We start from the raw sequence: 18,757 nt of genomic DNA, 5'->3' as shown, positions 1-18,757 counted from the left end.
GTTTTCAAAAGCTTTGAACGCTTTACCAGGTTCCCTTTTATGTAAACTACAAACCCACCCATCATTTCCATTGGTTTTACATTGTGTTGTTGTTTTCAGAATCATCTTTTTCTACCAGGCCATTACATCACATAGTCATTGAAGATCCAACCCTATGGTTTCAAATACTCTAAATTCAGCGAGGACTTGATTATTATCTAAACTTTTAATATCACATATCACAGATGTTTCCTATAGCCCATATCACATTTCTTACTCTTTATTTTATCAATTTCACTTTATTGAAATTTCATCTGGGTTTTAATATATCCCACCAAATTTAAGGTTTTCACATACATGTTTAAAGAGTACTGATGGTGTTTGGCTGGTAATTGAAATATTGAAAGATTAAATCCATCATAGGCTCCTCAAGAGACAGCTAACCATCGGCTCCCACAAACAATATAGCCATTAAACCATAAGGGGAAATTTGGCTCTATTCTAGAGGGTGACTATTTGTCAGTATAGACTAAGGCGTTGGGTTTGGTTATTTGGATTTTACATGTTTTTATTCTGTGACTCTAGCATTCATTCATTTATACGACCCAGAATCTCTTTGACCCTTCCCTCCTCCTTATCTTCAAGATCAATTCCTAATGGAGTTCCACTGGCTTTACTTTCAAATCATTGCCTTTTCATTCTTTCCACAGAGATTATGACAGAAGGTGTGTTAGAATTCCTGGGTCATTATTCATATTCATAGCCTTATGTCTGACATAATGCATTTCTCAGACCTAAGAAACCTAGTAATATATTCAATATGATCATGTATTGTCTTAAATTTGTAGACTCACAATAGATAATAACATTACATTAAAACAAATGCCTCTTTTTCTTCTGGATTCCCTCTAAGACATTGCTGGTGTTACTCACCTGGCACCTGGTATCCATAGGTAACTCACCAGGAATATTAGACCACTATACAAGCACGGTGCATTCAGTAAGATATATTTAGATGATTACAGGACTTCTAAGTATAGTTATAATTGGTTGCCCAAATATTTCTGCCATATAACCTACTATGTCCACTTGTTAGCATTTGTGAGACAAAGGTAGAGGTGGAGGGCCTGGATTTATACAACAACATTTATATTTTCTATGATTTCATCCCAAGAGGACTGCAGGTCATAAAGAAAGAAAGAACGTGAATGGTTGTGACCAGACATCTTCTTCCAGTTATCACACATATAAATTCATAAACAGAACATTGGTATTCACTTCTCTGGACAATAAGAAAGGCATCTTCTCTCAGGAATGGGGTCAAAATGAAGCATTTAAAATATTGAAAGCATCATAGAAGTTTGCAGTTACTCAATAAGAAAGTTTGTTTTATTTATAACCCTGGTAGCATAGTAGTTACCCATTGGGCTACTAATCATAAGATCCGCAGTTCAAAACCACTGGGGAAAGGTGAGGCTTTCTACTCCTATAAAGAATTATGGTCTCAAAAATTCACAGGGGCAATTCTACCCTGTTCTATATGGTCATTGAGTCAGAATTGATCTGATGGCAATGAGTTTGCTGTTATTTGTATTTGGGGAGCATGTTGACGCTATCTGCAACTTTTATTTTAAAAAGGTAAAAAGTGCTGTGATTTGCTTTCAGATCTGAAACAAATATTATTTTAATATGATAAATTTTAGGAACCATAAAACCTGAATCAAATGGACACTGTAGGATGAATTGAAACTGCTTGAACTGGAAAGGTAAAATTGTCAAATAAAATTAAAAGTGGCTTCTAAACCAAATTAATTATTTTTATGCAGACAGAATTCCTCTGGAATTGTGAAGTAAGACAGTTGTGAAGTAAGAATGTGGGGAAGAGGTTTGTGTAAATTATCATATGGTACACAGGTAATAAGTGGTGAATCTGAAATCTAAACTCAGGCAGTCTATTCCTATAACACCTTACTTTGTGTGTGTGTGTGTGTGTGTGTGTGTGTGTTTCAACAGTTTGTTTTGTACCCTGTCCTAATCGATCACTTCTTAGTTCAATGTGAATTACTTTACACTGACAGGTTGCAATACTCAAATACAACATATTATGAATAATCTAATATATAATATCATATATATCATTTTTTTATTTTATTATTTTTATTTCATTTTTATGACATCTCTTGGTAAAGCATATGAAGTCACTTCAATAAGTTCATGGAAGAATAGGACTAAGAGGTAATGTAATTTTTCCACAGCTGTTGTTTGTAAGCCCCTTCATATGTAGACAAACAGCAGAGTTTCAGACAATGCACTAAATTTATAGAAAAATGACAGCATATATTGTCCCTTCTAGATAATTGCAAACAAAATATAAAATTAATGGTTACACATATGAAAGAATGTGCTTCATATAGAATTTCAATATTTTATATAAAAGTAGGCAAATGAATTTTAAGCTGTATTGATATTGCTCAATATGTTGCTTATATCTTTGCATACATTATTAAAACCAGAATTACTTTGAGTACTGTGCTTCCTAGACTAAATTCATTGTAATATTTTGAAAGTTATACTTGCAGAAGATTAATTCTAGCTCAAAGTTAAACATGTACTTGGATAAAAGTAAATAACCAAAATATTGCATGTCTTTTACTTATTTTAATAACTGATAAATGTATTTATTTTTCTTCTTTTGTCACCATCATAATTTACTGATCTCCCTTTACAATAAATTGCCTTCCTCTTCATGAAAATTAACATGTATGTGCACTCTACCTAGTAACTTCCGTTCCCTTCTCTTCCTATCTCTGCCAACTCTCAAAGAGTGTTTCTTCTAAAAGGAAAATCTTTTTTTTAAATAGTGGTCCTATGTAATATTTATCATTTGTGACTGACTTATTTTATTGAACATGCTCTCTTTCAGGTTCATGAATGCTATGAAGTATTTCACAGATGTGTTGTCACTCATTCATATTTCATAATACTCCATTTTTGTGTACGTATCATAGATGTGTATCCATTTCTCTATGGAAATCCTTAAGGTTGTTTCCATCATTTGCTTCTGTGACTACTGCTGCAATGACAATGAGTGTCACTGTATCTACTTGTGTTGTAATGGGATTGCTGAGTCATATGCTATCTCTGCTTTCAAATTTTTAAGTAAGCACCATATTGTTTAACACAGTGTTTGTGTTGTTGTTGTTGTTAAATGCCACCAAGTCCAGTTCAACCCATAGCAACTCTGTGCACAACAGAATGAAGCACTGCCCGGTCCTGCAGCATCATCACAATGGTTCCGAAGTTTGAGCTCGTTATCACAGCCACTGTGTCAGTCATCTCACTGAGAGCCTTCCTCACTTGACCAGACGTGCTGTCCTTCTCCTGGAGCTGCTTCTCCTGACAGCATATCAAAAATACGTTGCAGCGCAGTCTCACCGTCCTTGCCTCTACGGAGTACATTGGCTGTACTTCTTCCAGGATAAATTTGTTTGTCTGTTCGACAGCCCATGGTACTTTCAATACTCTTCTTCAGAACTACAATTCAAATGCACCAATTCTTCTTTGCTTCCTTAGTCAATGTTCAACTTTCACAGGCATATGAGACTATTGAAAATACCATGATTTGAGTCAGGTGCTGTTTAATCTTCAAAGTGGATATACAATGCTATCATTCCAAAATTAGTGTCTAAGGGCTCTGTTGACTGTACATCCTTGCCTGTATTTGTTTTGCTGTTCTTTTTTAACGTTGTATTGATGGTGGGGTGCAATGATACCTTGTTCTTGTTCAGATTTTAATATTTCTAATGGCTAATATTTTCAAGAATTTCTTTATATGTTTGTTGGCTGCTTGATATTTCTTTGGTGAACAGTCTGCTCATGTTCTCTGCCCATAATTATTTGAATTCCTTGTATTTATTGTTGTTGAGATGTGGAGTTTTCTATGAACTGTAGAGATTGGGCTCTTGTCCGATATGTAATTGACCATAGTTTTCCAGTTATGGGTTCTCCCTTTACTCTTTGGTTGAAATATTTTTATACACTTAGATGTCTAATTCCTGATCATCTGATTTTTCTTCTATTTGTGTGTTTTCATTTATCTTACATGGCATGTTTGTGCCCTAAAACTTATTTCATTTAAGATCTTAACAGTTCTAGGTTTTATATGTAGGTCTTTGATTCATCTTAGATTTCTTTTTGTATATGGCATAATAAGTGAATACTATTTCATATTCCTGAAAATGGAATCCAGTTTAGCCTTCACCATTTATTAGTCAATGATAAGCTGTTAATTGGTGAATAGAGTTACCGCTGAGTTTCCAGTTCTGTTTCATTTGTCTATGTGTTAGTCTGGATACTTTAGAGAACCAAATCCACAGAGACTCATATGTATAAGACAGAGTTTTATATAAAGGTTAAGTGAATATCAAGAAAACATCCCAACCCAGTGCTGTCCAAACCCACAAGTCCAACATTAACCCATATGTCTGACACCAGTCCACAAAGTCCTCCTCCATCTCACAAAACACACGCAATGATGCCGACTGCAGGAGGAAAGCCAAATCAGTGAGTGTGTGAGCATCTCAGCGCTGGCAGGGGTCTTCACACTGCTGCTACAGCACCCAGGGCTGCATTGGGGTAGGTCCATGTGGCTTCTTCTCAGGCTTCTGGTCCTTTGCTCTAAGGAAGCGAGCCTTGCCAGCTGAAGCAGGGTACTGGCTAAGGCAGCTGCACCCTGGTCTGACCATCAGAAAGCAAGAGACCCGAGAACTAGAAAGGTGAGGATCACCAAGGCATTTATCTCTCCGCCCTTCAAATAGCCCCATGTGTGTTTATCGGCCAAGTTGGCACAATAAACTAACTAATTCAGTCTGTTTATATTTCCTTGTCTACTTATCTGTTGTGTCAGTATTGCCCTGTTTTTACTGGCAATGCTGTGTTGAGAAATCCCCTTTCAATTCCAACTTTTCTAAGGGTATTTTTGATTTGCTTTTATTCAGAGATGGGTTTTTAATTTTATTACATATTATTTCCATGTCAATCTATATAATCATGTGGGGTTTTAACCTCTGTTTTCTTTATGTGACAAAGTATGTGTGCTAGTTACATAATCTGGTGTCAATTTGGGGATAAGAGTGTAGAGATGGAGTCTAGGCTGTCAATCAAGATAGCCAAAGAGACCTCTGTGTGGGCATGGCTTTCCCTTAAGGAGTATGGGAATTATTTGATTTCTCCTTGGAAGGTGAGCGAGACTCTCTCTCTCTCTCTCTCTCTCTCTCTAGTCTGTTCACTCCCTTGGAGACGCTCTACTGACAAGACACATGACACTACGCTGATAGACCCTGTGCTCTGGGAACTGGAGTAGCTACGTGGAGACCTCTGCCAGCACTGAGATGCTTACAACAAGACTGGATTCAAAGACTTTCTACCCACTGGCCTGTGATCATCCTGCAGTTGGCGTCATTGCATGTGTTTCGTGAGTGTGAAGAGGACTTTATAGATTGGTATCAGACATATGGGCTAATATCGGACTATGGGCTTGGTCTGGACTGGGATGTTATGCTTTCTTAATGTACAATTACCTTTTACATAAAACTCTTATATACATGTGAGTTTTTATGGATTTGTTTCTATAGTCCACCTAGACTAACATGGTATGTTAACCACTTTTCTAATGTTGAAGCAGTTTTTCATACCTGGTATCAATCCCACTTGGTCTTTTTTTTTTAATGTGCCACTGAGATCTATTGACCAGCATTTTGTTGAGAATTTTTGTATCTATATTCATGAGGACTAGTAGATGAAAGGTTTGTTTTTAAGGGATGATTTTGAGAGTATTCCATCACTTTCTTCATTCTGAAATAGTTTTGAGTAGGATTAATGTCAGCTTTTTACTGAATGTTTGATAGAATTCATACTGATATGCGATTTTTCATTGTTTTAATGGCCTGATCAGTTTCTTCTTCTCTTATAAATGTACTAAATTCTCTACTTCAGTGTGTGTTGGTTTAGGTAATGTGTTTCTTGAAATTTGTCAGTTTAATTTGCATCTCATGATTTTTAGTTGTTAAATAGTATATTTTCACCACAAATATTTAATATAGATTTAATGTAATTACATAATCTTTCTTATATATAATTGACCTCACATTATTTTCAACATTTTTATTTTAACAGTTTTATTGATTTATAATTCACATATCATGCAATTCAAGAGTTCAAGCATATTACAAAGGGTTGTATTATTACCGCAATCAATTTTACATTTTCTTCTTTATTGTGCTCATTTTTATTAGCTCCCCATTTCCCCCAACCTCCTATGACATAACGCTAAGAAACTATTCACCCAATGATTGTATTTACAGATTTATCTATCCTAGATTTCATGTGAAGGAAACCACACAAAAACAAAAACAAAGGAAAAAGTACAAGAAAAATGAAACAGAGGAAGAGTTCAACTGAAAAGAAAGTAGAGCTTTGCACATTCATTTAATGGAAGTTTTCGCTTCAAAAGACTCTGCTATCCTTATTTCAGTTGCTTCTGTTGTGACGTTACCATTGCATTTCTTATTTGTATATAGTGTATTTTCTTTCTGATGTTTGCCAGTGGTTGTCAATTTTATGATCCCTTCAAAGTATCTAGGTATCGTATTGATTCTTTCATTTTGTTTAATTTATTTCTACTCTAAACTTTATTATTTCTTTTATTCTGGTGACTGTAAGCTTATTTTGCTGCCTTTTTGTAATTAATGGTGATATTGGGTTAAGGTGTCGATTTTAGTTCTTTCTTCTCTTTTCATCTATGTGTTTATTGCTATGCATTTCACACTGAGCATTATTTTTTGCTGTTTCCCCCAAATTTTGGTACCATGTATTTTCAGCTTCATTTAATTCCATGATTTTCTGCAGTAGTTTTAAAACAGATGTCATTCAGTTTCCATCTATGTGATTTTCTCTTAGATCTTCCTATTGTTGATTTCTAATTTTATAGCATATGGTCTGAGAATATTCTTTGCAGTATTTTTATGACTTTACATTTATTGAGCCTGGCATATTTTGTGGCCAAACTTATGGTTTATTCTGGAGAATGTTCCATGCATCCTAGAAAAGAATCTACATTCTTCTATTGTTGGCTGCAGTGTTCTATGTTTATAAATCCATATTAATTGATTGTGTTGTTTCGTTCTGTATCTGTCTCGACTTCTTTCTAGTTGTTCTGTCCTTTGTTAGTAATGATGCATTAGAGTCACCTACCATTATTGTAAATTTGTGTGTTTTTTCCCCTATCTTTATTTCTATTAATGTTTGATTTATGTATTATGAGGATTCATTAGGTACATAGATATCAATTGTGGATATGGCTGCCTGAATCTCCAGGCTATGAAGAGGCCATTCAAGAATCTCGTCACATTTCTCAGGCCCTACCAGAGCCTGAAAATGCTTTGTCCAGGCTGGGGTTTTCATGAATATGTGCAAGCAAAGCTCAGTAAAAAAAAGTTAGTGGTTTGTTGACTTTGAAATTTAAAATTAACTTAGGTGTCTGTTGCCAGCTGGACATTTAAAATTACTCTACCGTGTCAAAATGTCCCTTCTAGATATCCTGAAATTCTCCATGCTCGTTCAGTTTATGAGTGCCCTCCAGCCCTGTTGGCCTATATGCTTTCCGGCTCCTGTCCCTCCTTTCCATCTTCCTCTCTCTCAGTTTGGGCCCCGAGCTTCTGCCAGAGAGGGATAGTATGGAGAGTGGATGGTCTCAGTCTTGTTGGCACCTCCTGGGAAAGTGAGGTAAAGAGCCACCTAGGACATTGGGTTGTATGCTGTTCACTCCTGTATTCATTCAGGATTTGGGAGAGTGAGAAGGTAGCGCACATTTCAGGTCAGGTTCAGGAGATGCTGCACTATGAGAAGGGCTGGTGGTTAACAGGTATTGAATTCACTGTTCCCTTATCGGGTGATCGGGTGGAGTGGCTTGGTTTGTTGCTGACCAGTGGAGAATGAGCTGGTCAGCTTGATTAACTCGCGTGAATTTTACCTTTTGTTTTTCCCTGTCCGTTGATTCTGCTAACACTGCAACCCTTTCTTCGGAGAGCCAGAATTCAAGGTCCCTCATTTGAATGCTCCCCTGACATCTGAGTTGTAGAGGGTAAACCCAACAAGCCTGGCTAGGCCTCCATCTTGCTGAGTTTATTTCCCTTGTGGGGTTTGTTTGTTGCTGGTTTTTTAAAAGTATTTACTACATCTTTCTGATTTTCCATTTTTATTTTGATGAAGTTTGTTAATTTTACTCAAGATTTCCCTGCAATGTGCTATTGACCCACTAATTTTGAAATAGTCTATTCCATTTTGAAATTAACTTAATTTCCTCTCCATTTGGAAAGTCTGACACTACACGATTTTTCCCTTCATTTATTTTAAAATTGCCTTGGTTTACAAATTAAGGTCACTAGTTCCCTCCTTTTAGTCTGGCGGGTTTATGCAACTTTCATCTCCTGCTTTAATTCTGGGTGGTGTAATCCGTTATCTAGTTCCAGCTTGGGTCGGCAGTTGTTGCTTCTCTGTCTGGAGGACTTCCTTGAGTAGTTCTTTTCTTTTTTTTAAAATCATTTTATCGGGGGCTCGTACAATTATTATCACAATCCATACATACATCCATTGTGTCAAGCACATTTGTGCATTTGTTGCCATCATCTATTCTCAAAATGTTTTCTTTCTACTTGAGCCCCTGATGTCAGCTCCTCATTTTCCCGCCTCCCTCCCCACTCCCCACTCCCCCATGAACCCCTGATAATTAATAATTATTTTGTCATATCTTACACTGTCCAACGTTTCCCTTCACCCACTTTTCTGCTTTCCATCCCCCAGCGAGGAGGTTATATGTAGATCCTTGTGATCGGTTCCCCCTTCTCCCCCACCTTCCCTCCACTCCTCAGGTATCACCACTCTCACCTCTGGTCCTGATGGGATCATCTATCCCGGATTCACTGTGTTTCCAGTTGCTATCTGTACCAGTGTACCTCCTCTGGTCTAGCTGGATTTGTAAGGTATAATTGGGATCATGATAGTGGGGGGAAGAAAGCATTTAAGAACTAGAGGAAAGTCATATGTTTCCTCGTTGCTACACTGCACCCTGACTGGCTTGTCTCCTCCCCATGACCTTTCTGTAAGGGGGTGTTCAGTTGCCTACAGATGGGCTTTGGGTCTCCACTCCGCACTCCCCCTCATTTTGAGTAGTTCTTTTAAGATTAATCTGTTTTTTTTGCAAATTCCTTTAACTTCTGTTTATGGGGAAATCTCTTTTTTTTTCATAGTTGAAGGTTCATTGTGCTGCCTATATAATTCTTTGTCGGTTTTTGTTTCTCCCTCCTTCTTTCAGAGTTCTATGGTTATTACCTTGTTGCCTTCTTGCTATATGATTGCCGTTAAAAAAAATCAGAGTTAAGTAGTATTGGTTCTTCTTCGGCAGTGATCTTGCTTTCCTGAGCTGGTTTCTTTCCTTTTCTTTGGTTTGCAAACTTTGATTACGACATATCTTGGTAATTTTCTTTTGAGGTCTATTCTGTTCAGGTCCTTGATTGCATATCTTCTTATTTTCATAATAGGAAATGTTTAACAACTCTTTAATAATTTTTTTGTTTTTTCCTGCTTTGGGATTATGATCATACATAAGTTATTCCAATTGATGGAGTTTCTCATCATTTATTTTCCCATCATTTTGATTGTTCTGTTTTTTTGTTCCTCTAGCAGATTAGTATTGAGAGATCTGTTTTCCATCTTGCTAGTTTCACTTTCCATTGAATCAGTACTATGCCTTAGCCATTCCAATGCATTATCTATTTTTGAAATATTAGTATTAATCTACTAAGTTTCAATTTGATGTTTCAGTATGACTTCAATTTTTTACGTATTTTGTCAGTTTACCTTTGTTGTATTTCTTGAATTGTTGTATTTCTTGAGTTGCCTGTGTTTTCCTTGATTTTATCTGTCTCTTTCTCAATCCTTGTCTAAAGCTGTTAAAATATTTAAATATCATTCTTTAATTCATAGTCAAGTAATTCTAAAGTCTTCCCAGGAAGTTTTTTTCCATTTTTGTGGTCATTTATCTGAGGCACTTTGTCTTGTTTCTTTGGGTAAAGTTAAATTTGTCTCTGTTGCTTCTAGAACATTGTGGTGTTGCTTTTGTGTGTGTGCACGAATTTTCACTCTCTCCCTGCCATTGAGTTAAGGCCAATTTATAGCGACAGTATAGAAAAGGATAAAACTCATCCTGTAAGTTTCCAAGACTGGGACTTTTTACAGGGATTCAAATAATTTACCAACCAGTTCATCATCCTAATGACTCCTGTAGCAACCCTCATCTTTCTCCTGAGGAACAACTGGTGGCTTTGAACTGCTGACTTGCAGATCACAGCAAACAGTAGCCACTATGCTATCAAGACTCCTCACTGCTGTGTCAATAAACCAAGAGTTTTGCTTGAAATACTGAGCACAAAGTCACACTGCATATAACAGTTAGGTAGGAGGATAAATGAAGTCTGACTGCCGGTCAGAAGGAAGGCTTGGTACAACATGTGAGGGCCAAGGATGCAAGGAGAGAAGAAGACAAGGTGAGCCAAGACTGGAAGCAAAGTCCTGCATAAACTGTTGTTGCCAGCTACTCTCTCATCTCATTGGCTGATTTGATCATGTTGCCACAAGTGGCTAGACCTCCAACAGCATTTGATGCTCAGGTAAGTCCTCACGAGTGCTTGGTTCTGGCCTGAGCATTGGCTGGTGGATCTACATAGTTGAGTTTCACACCTATCAGTTCAATCATAAGTCAAACAGTTCGACTTCCGCTGGACAGTATCAGTCAAGGGCATTCCTGTTACATCCTTACGGAGCATATTTGTACATTTTGCTCTCTAGATGAAAAATCCTTATTAAAACAGGATGAGAGTGGGAAATGCGGTTCCTGCTTTCATAGGACATACTTGACAGGTGACAAACAGCTTCTTTATCAAGACATCCACCAATCTTGAAAGTCAAATAAATAGACTTCATGAAAGTTATCAGTCAAATTTTCTTTAAATTGGAATCATCTTAAATGTAAGCAAAGCATAGCCAAAATAGTGCAATGATAACAAATTTTGTTATGCATTAGCATATGTTAAGCAAATAAAAATCAATATGAGGTCGATTTATTTATCCTTGCTTTATCATATTTTTTGTAAACCTTTCAAAAATTCATAGGTATACTCACCCAACCAGGAAGGTAGAATGTCCTTTAGGGTCGCAGCCAGTGGTGGAATTCATATAATTTAACAACTAGTTCATTGCCTTCATGACCATTTTAAGTATAAAAAATATTATACATAAAGTTAGTTTATTATTTCATATATTAATACTTAAATAACAACAATAAAAGATATTAAAAAAACTAGATTATAAGAAAGAGTTTTAAAATACTAATTGAAAATGTTAATCGAGAAGAGAGTATATGAGGACAATCTATCAACGTTCATACATTAAGGAGTCTTGGAGACCGAGGATCCCACAGAGGAAATCTTGACATTTGCAGGTTGGAGATGGGTCCCACTCACATTCTCCTAACTAAAAATTATTCCCCATGAAGCCCCCCCACCCCATAATAATGCCAAATCTAATGTGCTGTTTTCAAACAAATGATCACTGACTATACACTTGGAGTTCAACTGCTTGAAGGTTATCTGCATGAAGTTTGTCAGTCATTTAAGTAGACCCCACTCCATGGATTGCTCCCCTGATGGAGAGCACAAAGACCCTTAAGGTTAAACCAACTCACATGACCAAGGTTAGGCTGCCATCTTGATTCTAGAGCTCAACCATCTTTTACATTTGTGCCTTCCTGCCACATGTATGCCTCTTGTACCTTCTATTGCATCTATACCCCCTAGCTTGTCCTCCTCCTGTGTGTGTATGCCTATTTTGCAACAGCTCCCTGTTATGCATGTGCTCGTCATGGCCTGCGAACCCCATCTTATATAAACTCATGAGATTACATTACTCGCTCTCATTGCTTGGACCTGGCTCCTGAAGTCCTGACTGAGAGGTGAGCCCTTGCATGTTTATCATGTCTGATGTCTCTTTAATTCCCCCCTCATTTACACAACCACTCCTTGGACCTTTTCAGTTGTAGGGCAGCTGGTCCCCCACAATTATTATTTAAAATATTTTTATATTGCTTCTTGATTGGTGTCCTCACTTATAATATTCTTCACTTTCATCCAAACACTATCAGCTGTGTGATTTGGAGTAAGATCTCATTCCTTTTGAAGAAGGCCAAATAGACTATAGTTATTGTGTTTGATGTATGAGAAACAGGTGACTTCTCTTCTTTGAACATATTATGTTCATCTTTGAAAATCCTTTTCTCACTTCTGCTGAACTTACAGAAATTGTTCTAGAAATATTTTTCATTTTTTGAACATATTCAGTAATTGAATAAGTCACTCATAATATCCCATGGTTAAATTGGGGCATAACACAAAGTTCAAATGAATAGCAGCATTTCACCATTTGGTTGTTAGGGACTTTTTCTCTTTACATTATATGTTTGATGATTGAAGTAACACATACAAGGAAATAAAAATGTAATATTGCATCAAAAATATATAGTGGGTTTTATGAAATGTATGGATAAATATTATAATCATAGTTCACTCTACTTTTATACCTATGAATGAATGAACTATGTTCATAGTGTTTAGAATACTGGTGCTCCGCTGAACATTAAAAACAGTAAAGCATGTAAATTTGTGATTTCCATATTTGACTGCTACTCAGCCACCCACCTTAGAGATAATCCTGATTTCAAGTGCTTTAAAAACAACCAGGTCCTGGAACAAAACAAAAAAATTAGGTATGGGTTCTGCCGAACCAATGCAAACTGGCTGAATAACGCCACTGGTACCAGGCCTGGACCTTATATTCCCAGGGTGTTCGAAGGTGAAGGGTTTAGAATAATGGACATGACTTGGGAGACTTCTCCCAGAGTTCACTTGCTAACTCGATTTGTCATGCTCTCACATATTTTATTGGCTGATTTGAATGCAAAAATGCAATAACAATAAAAAAATAAAGCCTTCTTCGTTTAGATTTTTCACAATTTCTTCGTAATATTTGTGTGGAATTTTTCTATTCAACACAACCAAACTTTGGGAAAGAAACTTCTATTGAAGCTCCTTGAGTGAGAAGTAAATATCAATGTTTAAACACTTTAAACAACAGTGTTTAAACATTTTTCCAAAGACCGTCATAAGAAGGTTTTTAAAATAGGTGAAGAAAGCTGATGGGGCCTGGTTATCTGATGAGAGCACCATAAACTTCCTTACAAGACGCTGAACTTCCTTGCAAGACATTGAACTTCCTTGCAAGACGTTGAACTACCTTACAAGACATTTAACTACTTTGTAAAATGTGGAACCATATCAAATAAATAAGCACAAGAAACTCCACTTAAAATATATATATATACACATATAAAATTTAATATTGGGACCCAGGCCAACACTTACATCAAAGGAGCCACCACAAAAATGTGAGACCCCTGATAAGACTGAGCTGAAACCTGACCAACGCCCAAAAGCTAGCCGAATCCTCTAAAAGCCTGGAGAGACCTGATAAGACCGAGCTGAGACCCGACCGAAGCCCAAAATCTAGCCAAGCCACCTAAAGCCTGGAGAAACCTGATAAGACTTGACTGGGACAGTGAAAACGTCAAAGAACTGGCCAAGATGTCCATTTAAACCCAGGCAGAGACACTGACCTTCAGAGAGCTAGGAACCAAGGAGACATCAACTCCTGCTCTCTCCAACTCTACCTGGGGTGGGTACACCGATGAGGCAATGCTGATTGGGACTATGGTGCTAATATGAAATGTGTGAGAAGTGTTATTATTATGCCTTTATGCTCATAGTTGTTACTCTGCCCTTATACTTATAGTTGTTTGCCCTTAATAGTTTGAATAATATTTTAGATTGTTTGATGTGTGTTTGCAATGAATAAACCGAGCATTCGAAAATGTCTAAGAGCGTTAAGTAATTATTGATTGCGCCGCTCATGACACTATCAAAAGATATAGTGTCTGCGGTCTTGACTTGGCTCGAAGTTAAACAAATGGATATCTAGCAGAGAAGAAACAAGCCCACATAGAAGAAGCACACCAGCCTGTGTGATCATGAGGTGTCAACTGGCTCAGGTAACAGGCATCAGAAGACCCAAAACAAAAAGAAACATATTTTTTAAGAAAGAGGAGGTTCAGAGCAGAGACCCTAAACCCATCTGTAGACAACAGGACATTCCTTCATGGAAGGGTCATAAGGAAGGGAATGAATTAACTGGGGTGCAGAATAGCACCAATGAAACACATAACATTCCTTTGCTTCTTTGAGGCTTCCTCACCCTCCAGTACTATCATGACCCCAGTCCTGCCTTTCAGTCTGGCTAGACTGGAGCATGTGCACTGGTGAAAGTAAGCCTTCAAAACACATGGAATTCAGATCCGATAAAGCCCCTCAGTAACAGAAATGGGATTAGCAATATCAAGAAGGTAGGAGGAAGGTAGGGGGATGAGGGAGGAAGGGGAAACCAATCACAATGATGGACGAATATCACCTACCCACCTCCACCCAGGGGGATGAACAACAGAAACGTGGGTGAAGGGAGACAGTGGTCAGTGTAAGATATGAAAATAATAATAATTTATAATTTATCAAGGGGTCACAAGGGTGGGAGACTAGTGGAAAGAGGGGAAAACAGAGGAGCTGATACCAAGGGTTCAAAGAGAAACTAAATGCTTAGAAAATGATGATGGCAACATATGTACAAATATCCTTGATACAATTGATGCATGGATTGTTGTAAGATTTTTAAGAGCCCACCCCCCCCCTAAAAAATGTCCTTAGGAATAAAAAAAAAAAGAATAAGTTCAGGGGCACATTATTGAAAATAATTCTAAATGTTTCACTTTTTTTCCCCCTTGAAATAACAACATTCGTAAATCAGTCTTTAAATATTAGCCATTGTCTTTGTGTTTAATTGATCATTGCATGTTGGTGTATTCTTAGGGTGCTGGTGGGTGTGATAAAGATTCCAGTGTGTGAGCAGTTGTATGTTCTCGGTTCATGTGCAACAGCTGATGGTGATGTGTGTGGGGCTGTGGCTACAGTAGATCACGGATCAAGTGCTGAATAAGCACTTGTGTATGAATTGGGTGGAGCTATAGGACATAGGAGTGTGGCCGTGCCCTGTGGGCATTTTTACTGTCTCCTGCTGGTTGGAACACACACACACACACACACACACACACACAGAGTCATAGCAACCCCCCTCTGGGTTGCTGAGATGCTGTCTTTCTCCACAGAGCCACTGCTTGTTTTGAACTGCCTGCCATGTGTACTGCGACCCAATGCATGACCCTTTCACCATCAAAATTCCTCTGCTCAGTGGAACAAGGCAAACAGAGAAGAGATAAAATAAAGAAGACAAAACATGAAAAAAAGAAATCTATTCCTTCTTTTGAAAAATGTGTACATTTTTGTGTATTGCAAGAAAATTTATCATGCCCATTTTACGTACAACCGAAAGTGTTTTAGGAGAAATAAATGATGCATATTTTATTTAAAAATTAATAAATTTTTACAGGAAAGCCAAATGATTAAAACATTTTTTCCTTGTACTAAGATATATCTTACTCAATGACCATGGAGAAAAGCTGAGAAATAAATGGCATGAGGAGTAATTTAGAGAGCTTTTCTATAGGTTTAGGAGGAAAGCTGCCCTTAGATCAAAATTAGAAATGAACTGTTCCGGTCTTGCCGTCAGGGAGTACGCTTCTCTGCCGCGGGAATTCACTACTCTGCCGCTGCTGCCATGGCTTGTGGACCCAAGAAGCACCTGAAGCGCGGAGCTGCTCCAAATCATTGGATGCTGGACAGACTCACTGGTGTACTTGCTCCTCGTCCATCCACTGGTCCCCACAAGCTGAGAGAATGTCTCCCACTGATCATTTTCTTAAGAAATAGACTTAAGTATGCTCTGACTGGAGATGAAGTTAAGAAAATTTGCATGCAGCGGTTCATTAAGATTGATGGCAAGGTCCGAACTGATATAACCTATCCTGCTGGCTTTAGGGATGTCATCGCCAATGACAAGACCGGAGAGAATTTCCCTCTGATCTATGACACCAAGGGTCGCTTTGCTAGTCATCGTATTAAACCTGAGGAGGCGAAGTACAAGTTGTGCAAAGTAAGAAAGATGTTTGTGGGCACAAAAGGACTCCCTCACCTGGTGACACACGATGCTCGCACCATCAGCTATCCCGATCCTCTCATCAAGGTGAATGACACCGTTCAGATTGATTTGGAAACTGGAAAGATTACTGGTGTGATCACTAATAGAGAGAAGCACCCTGGCTCTTTTGATGTGGTTCATGTGAAAGATGCCAATGGCAATAGCTTTGCCACCTGGCTTTCCAACATTTTCGTTATTGGAAAAGGCAAGAAACCCTGGATTTCTCTTCCCTGAAGGAACGGTATGAGGGAACGGTATCCGCCTCACCATTGCTGGAGAGAGAGACAAGAGACTGGCTGCCAGACAGAGCAGTGGGTGAAATGATCTCTCGGTGGAGTGAATGAAAAGATCTCTACAATAACAAATAAAGCTTCTTTTTCCCCTTTAAAAATAGAATTTTTAGCATAATTTTTTAAAAGTAGTTACTTCCGATTGAACTATTGGATTGTATGGTATGTGAATTACATGCCAATAAAACTTAGAAAATTTAAAAATCAATAAAATACTGCTCAGGAAAAAAAAAAGAAATAAAAGCAAGTAATCCCAATTATGTCACCAAAATATAATTCAAAACAGAGCTAATCAGGACTGTGGCCTATTTCACAGCACTTTCTCCATGATATCAGGATAACCCAAAGGAAAAGCCTAAAAGCTTAAAGCACAGGCTGTAAATTACATCAACAGCAATCCTGGTTGTCATTGTGATGTTAATGTATTCCATATTAATGAAATTATAATGAACCTAGAGTAAATCATAATTAGAGTAAAGATTAATGAGCTATTTTTATCTTTTGGGCAGTATTGATGTACTTTTGAAATGGTTTAGGATGGAAAATAAAATTTGGTCAAACTAAGGAATACTCACACACACACACACAAACCCCCAAAAAACCTCACTACCGTTGAGTAGATGCCATTTTATTTTTCTATGTTTTATAAATGTCAATCTGATTATATGTAGAAGCAAGAAGGAGTTTTTATTAGAGCACATTAATTCATTTCTGCATCTAACTTTCTGTGAAGACACGATTGATAATAAAATATGATGTTACATAACCTGTTCTCCTTTCGCATGTGTCCTCCTGGAAGGACCAATGGTCTGGAACATTGCTGACTGGCTGTCTGTGGACACTGCCCTTGCATTGAGCTGATCGTTCCTATCAGCACCACAAATTATATGTTTTGCCTTAATATGTGGGTTGGAGCAGACTAATTATGTAGTAGAGCTAGAACACGGAGAGAATAAATGACAAATATTTGAAAGTTTACTTAGAAGAAATTTTAATTAATTCTATGAATATGAAATAAATAATATTGTTAAGATATTTAAATATTTTTTCTTAGCTTTCTCCGTCATATTAGCTATAGAATATATAGTAGAAATTTCATAAAATATTCTGCCATTTCCCTCACTTAAAACTAGAAATTCTGTAAATAGATTATTATGTAAAAATAGTATGTTAACCAAGTAGTACCTCTTTTCTCTAATGATTGCATACTGGGATACCTATTATCTACCATTTATTCATTAAAAAGTTGTAGGCTAATATACAGGTATGTATCACTAAAAATGGATGCATATTTAAGAATGATGAAAATAAAAATGTATGTAGCACTTAAGGTTTATAAATTCAACTCCAGTTTATACTTGTTGTATATATATATATATATATATATACACATATATCTGGTTTCTGTTTCTTTGGAATTTTAAAATATTATAGACAACAGTTCTTTCCATATTTATCATTTGTATCAACAATTCAACTTTAGAATAAAAAAAAACACTTCTAAAATGTGTGAATTAATCAGCCCATGAATACGCATGGGAAATTTTAATTATAATAAGAGGATAATCAGTTTTTTTAGGGTTTCATTATGTAGACATGATTGATTGAATCAACTAACTTCACCTGAAGACAGTAGATATCAGGAGGTGTTCTTTCTGGCCTCTTGATAACTCATTAGCATAGGGTATGAGGTCTAATTTAGAAACCTACTGATAAAGGTACCTGAATTATTCAGGAAATTCTGAGAGTTTAGAGTTATCTCTCAGAAACCAGGAATAAAATCCAAATTACCCTATTAAAGATAATGGAAACTCAACACTGTTTTTAACCAGTCTCACTCATTAAAACTATCTATGAATCACAGCCAAAGATTAGTACCCTCCACTCATATTTCCTACCAAATAAAATGAGCAATAAGATATTTGGCTCAAAATTCTGTCCATTCATAAGGTTTTCTTCACCCCTTACCACTGTTTTAAGAACCACTGCTGAGTAGAGTTATTTCTTAGTGTTCATCCATTTCTGGGAGATGGATATCATTATTCTATGCATTCAGCTGCAAGCCAGACCCACTTTACTCTACAGGATGGGAAGTCAGGTGGAGCACACTTTTCAGAAGAGATGATTATTGATATAAAAAGTATGAATCTTATAACAGATATTAGAAGAAGGGATATCTGGAT

At 37.0% G+C, this 18,757-nt stretch overlaps 1 protein-coding gene across 1 annotated transcript; it reads left to right on the top strand.

Annotated features, from left to right (window-relative positions):
- The first annotated feature begins 15,864 nt into the window (after positions 1-15,864).
- Positions 15,865-16,518, top strand: LOC101658057 (40S ribosomal protein S4, X isoform-like). The gene has a single exon (XM_013006449.1). The coding sequence runs from the start codon at positions 15,865-15,867 to the stop codon at positions 16,516-16,518; it is 654 nt and encodes a 217-aa protein (XP_012861903.1).
- The last annotated feature ends 2,239 nt before the right edge of the window (positions 16,519-18,757 follow it).

The sequence above is a fragment of the Echinops telfairi genome, unplaced genomic scaffold (genome assembly GCF_000313985.2).
Source record: "Echinops telfairi isolate 266 unplaced genomic scaffold, ASM31398v2 ScPeMD7_7401;HRSCAF=8416, whole genome shotgun sequence".
In the NCBI taxonomy this organism is placed as follows: domain Eukaryota; kingdom Metazoa; phylum Chordata; class Mammalia; order Afrosoricida; family Tenrecidae; genus Echinops; species Echinops telfairi.
The sequence above is the reverse complement of the archived record's forward strand: the minus strand, read 5'-3'. Positions and strand labels throughout refer to the sequence as shown.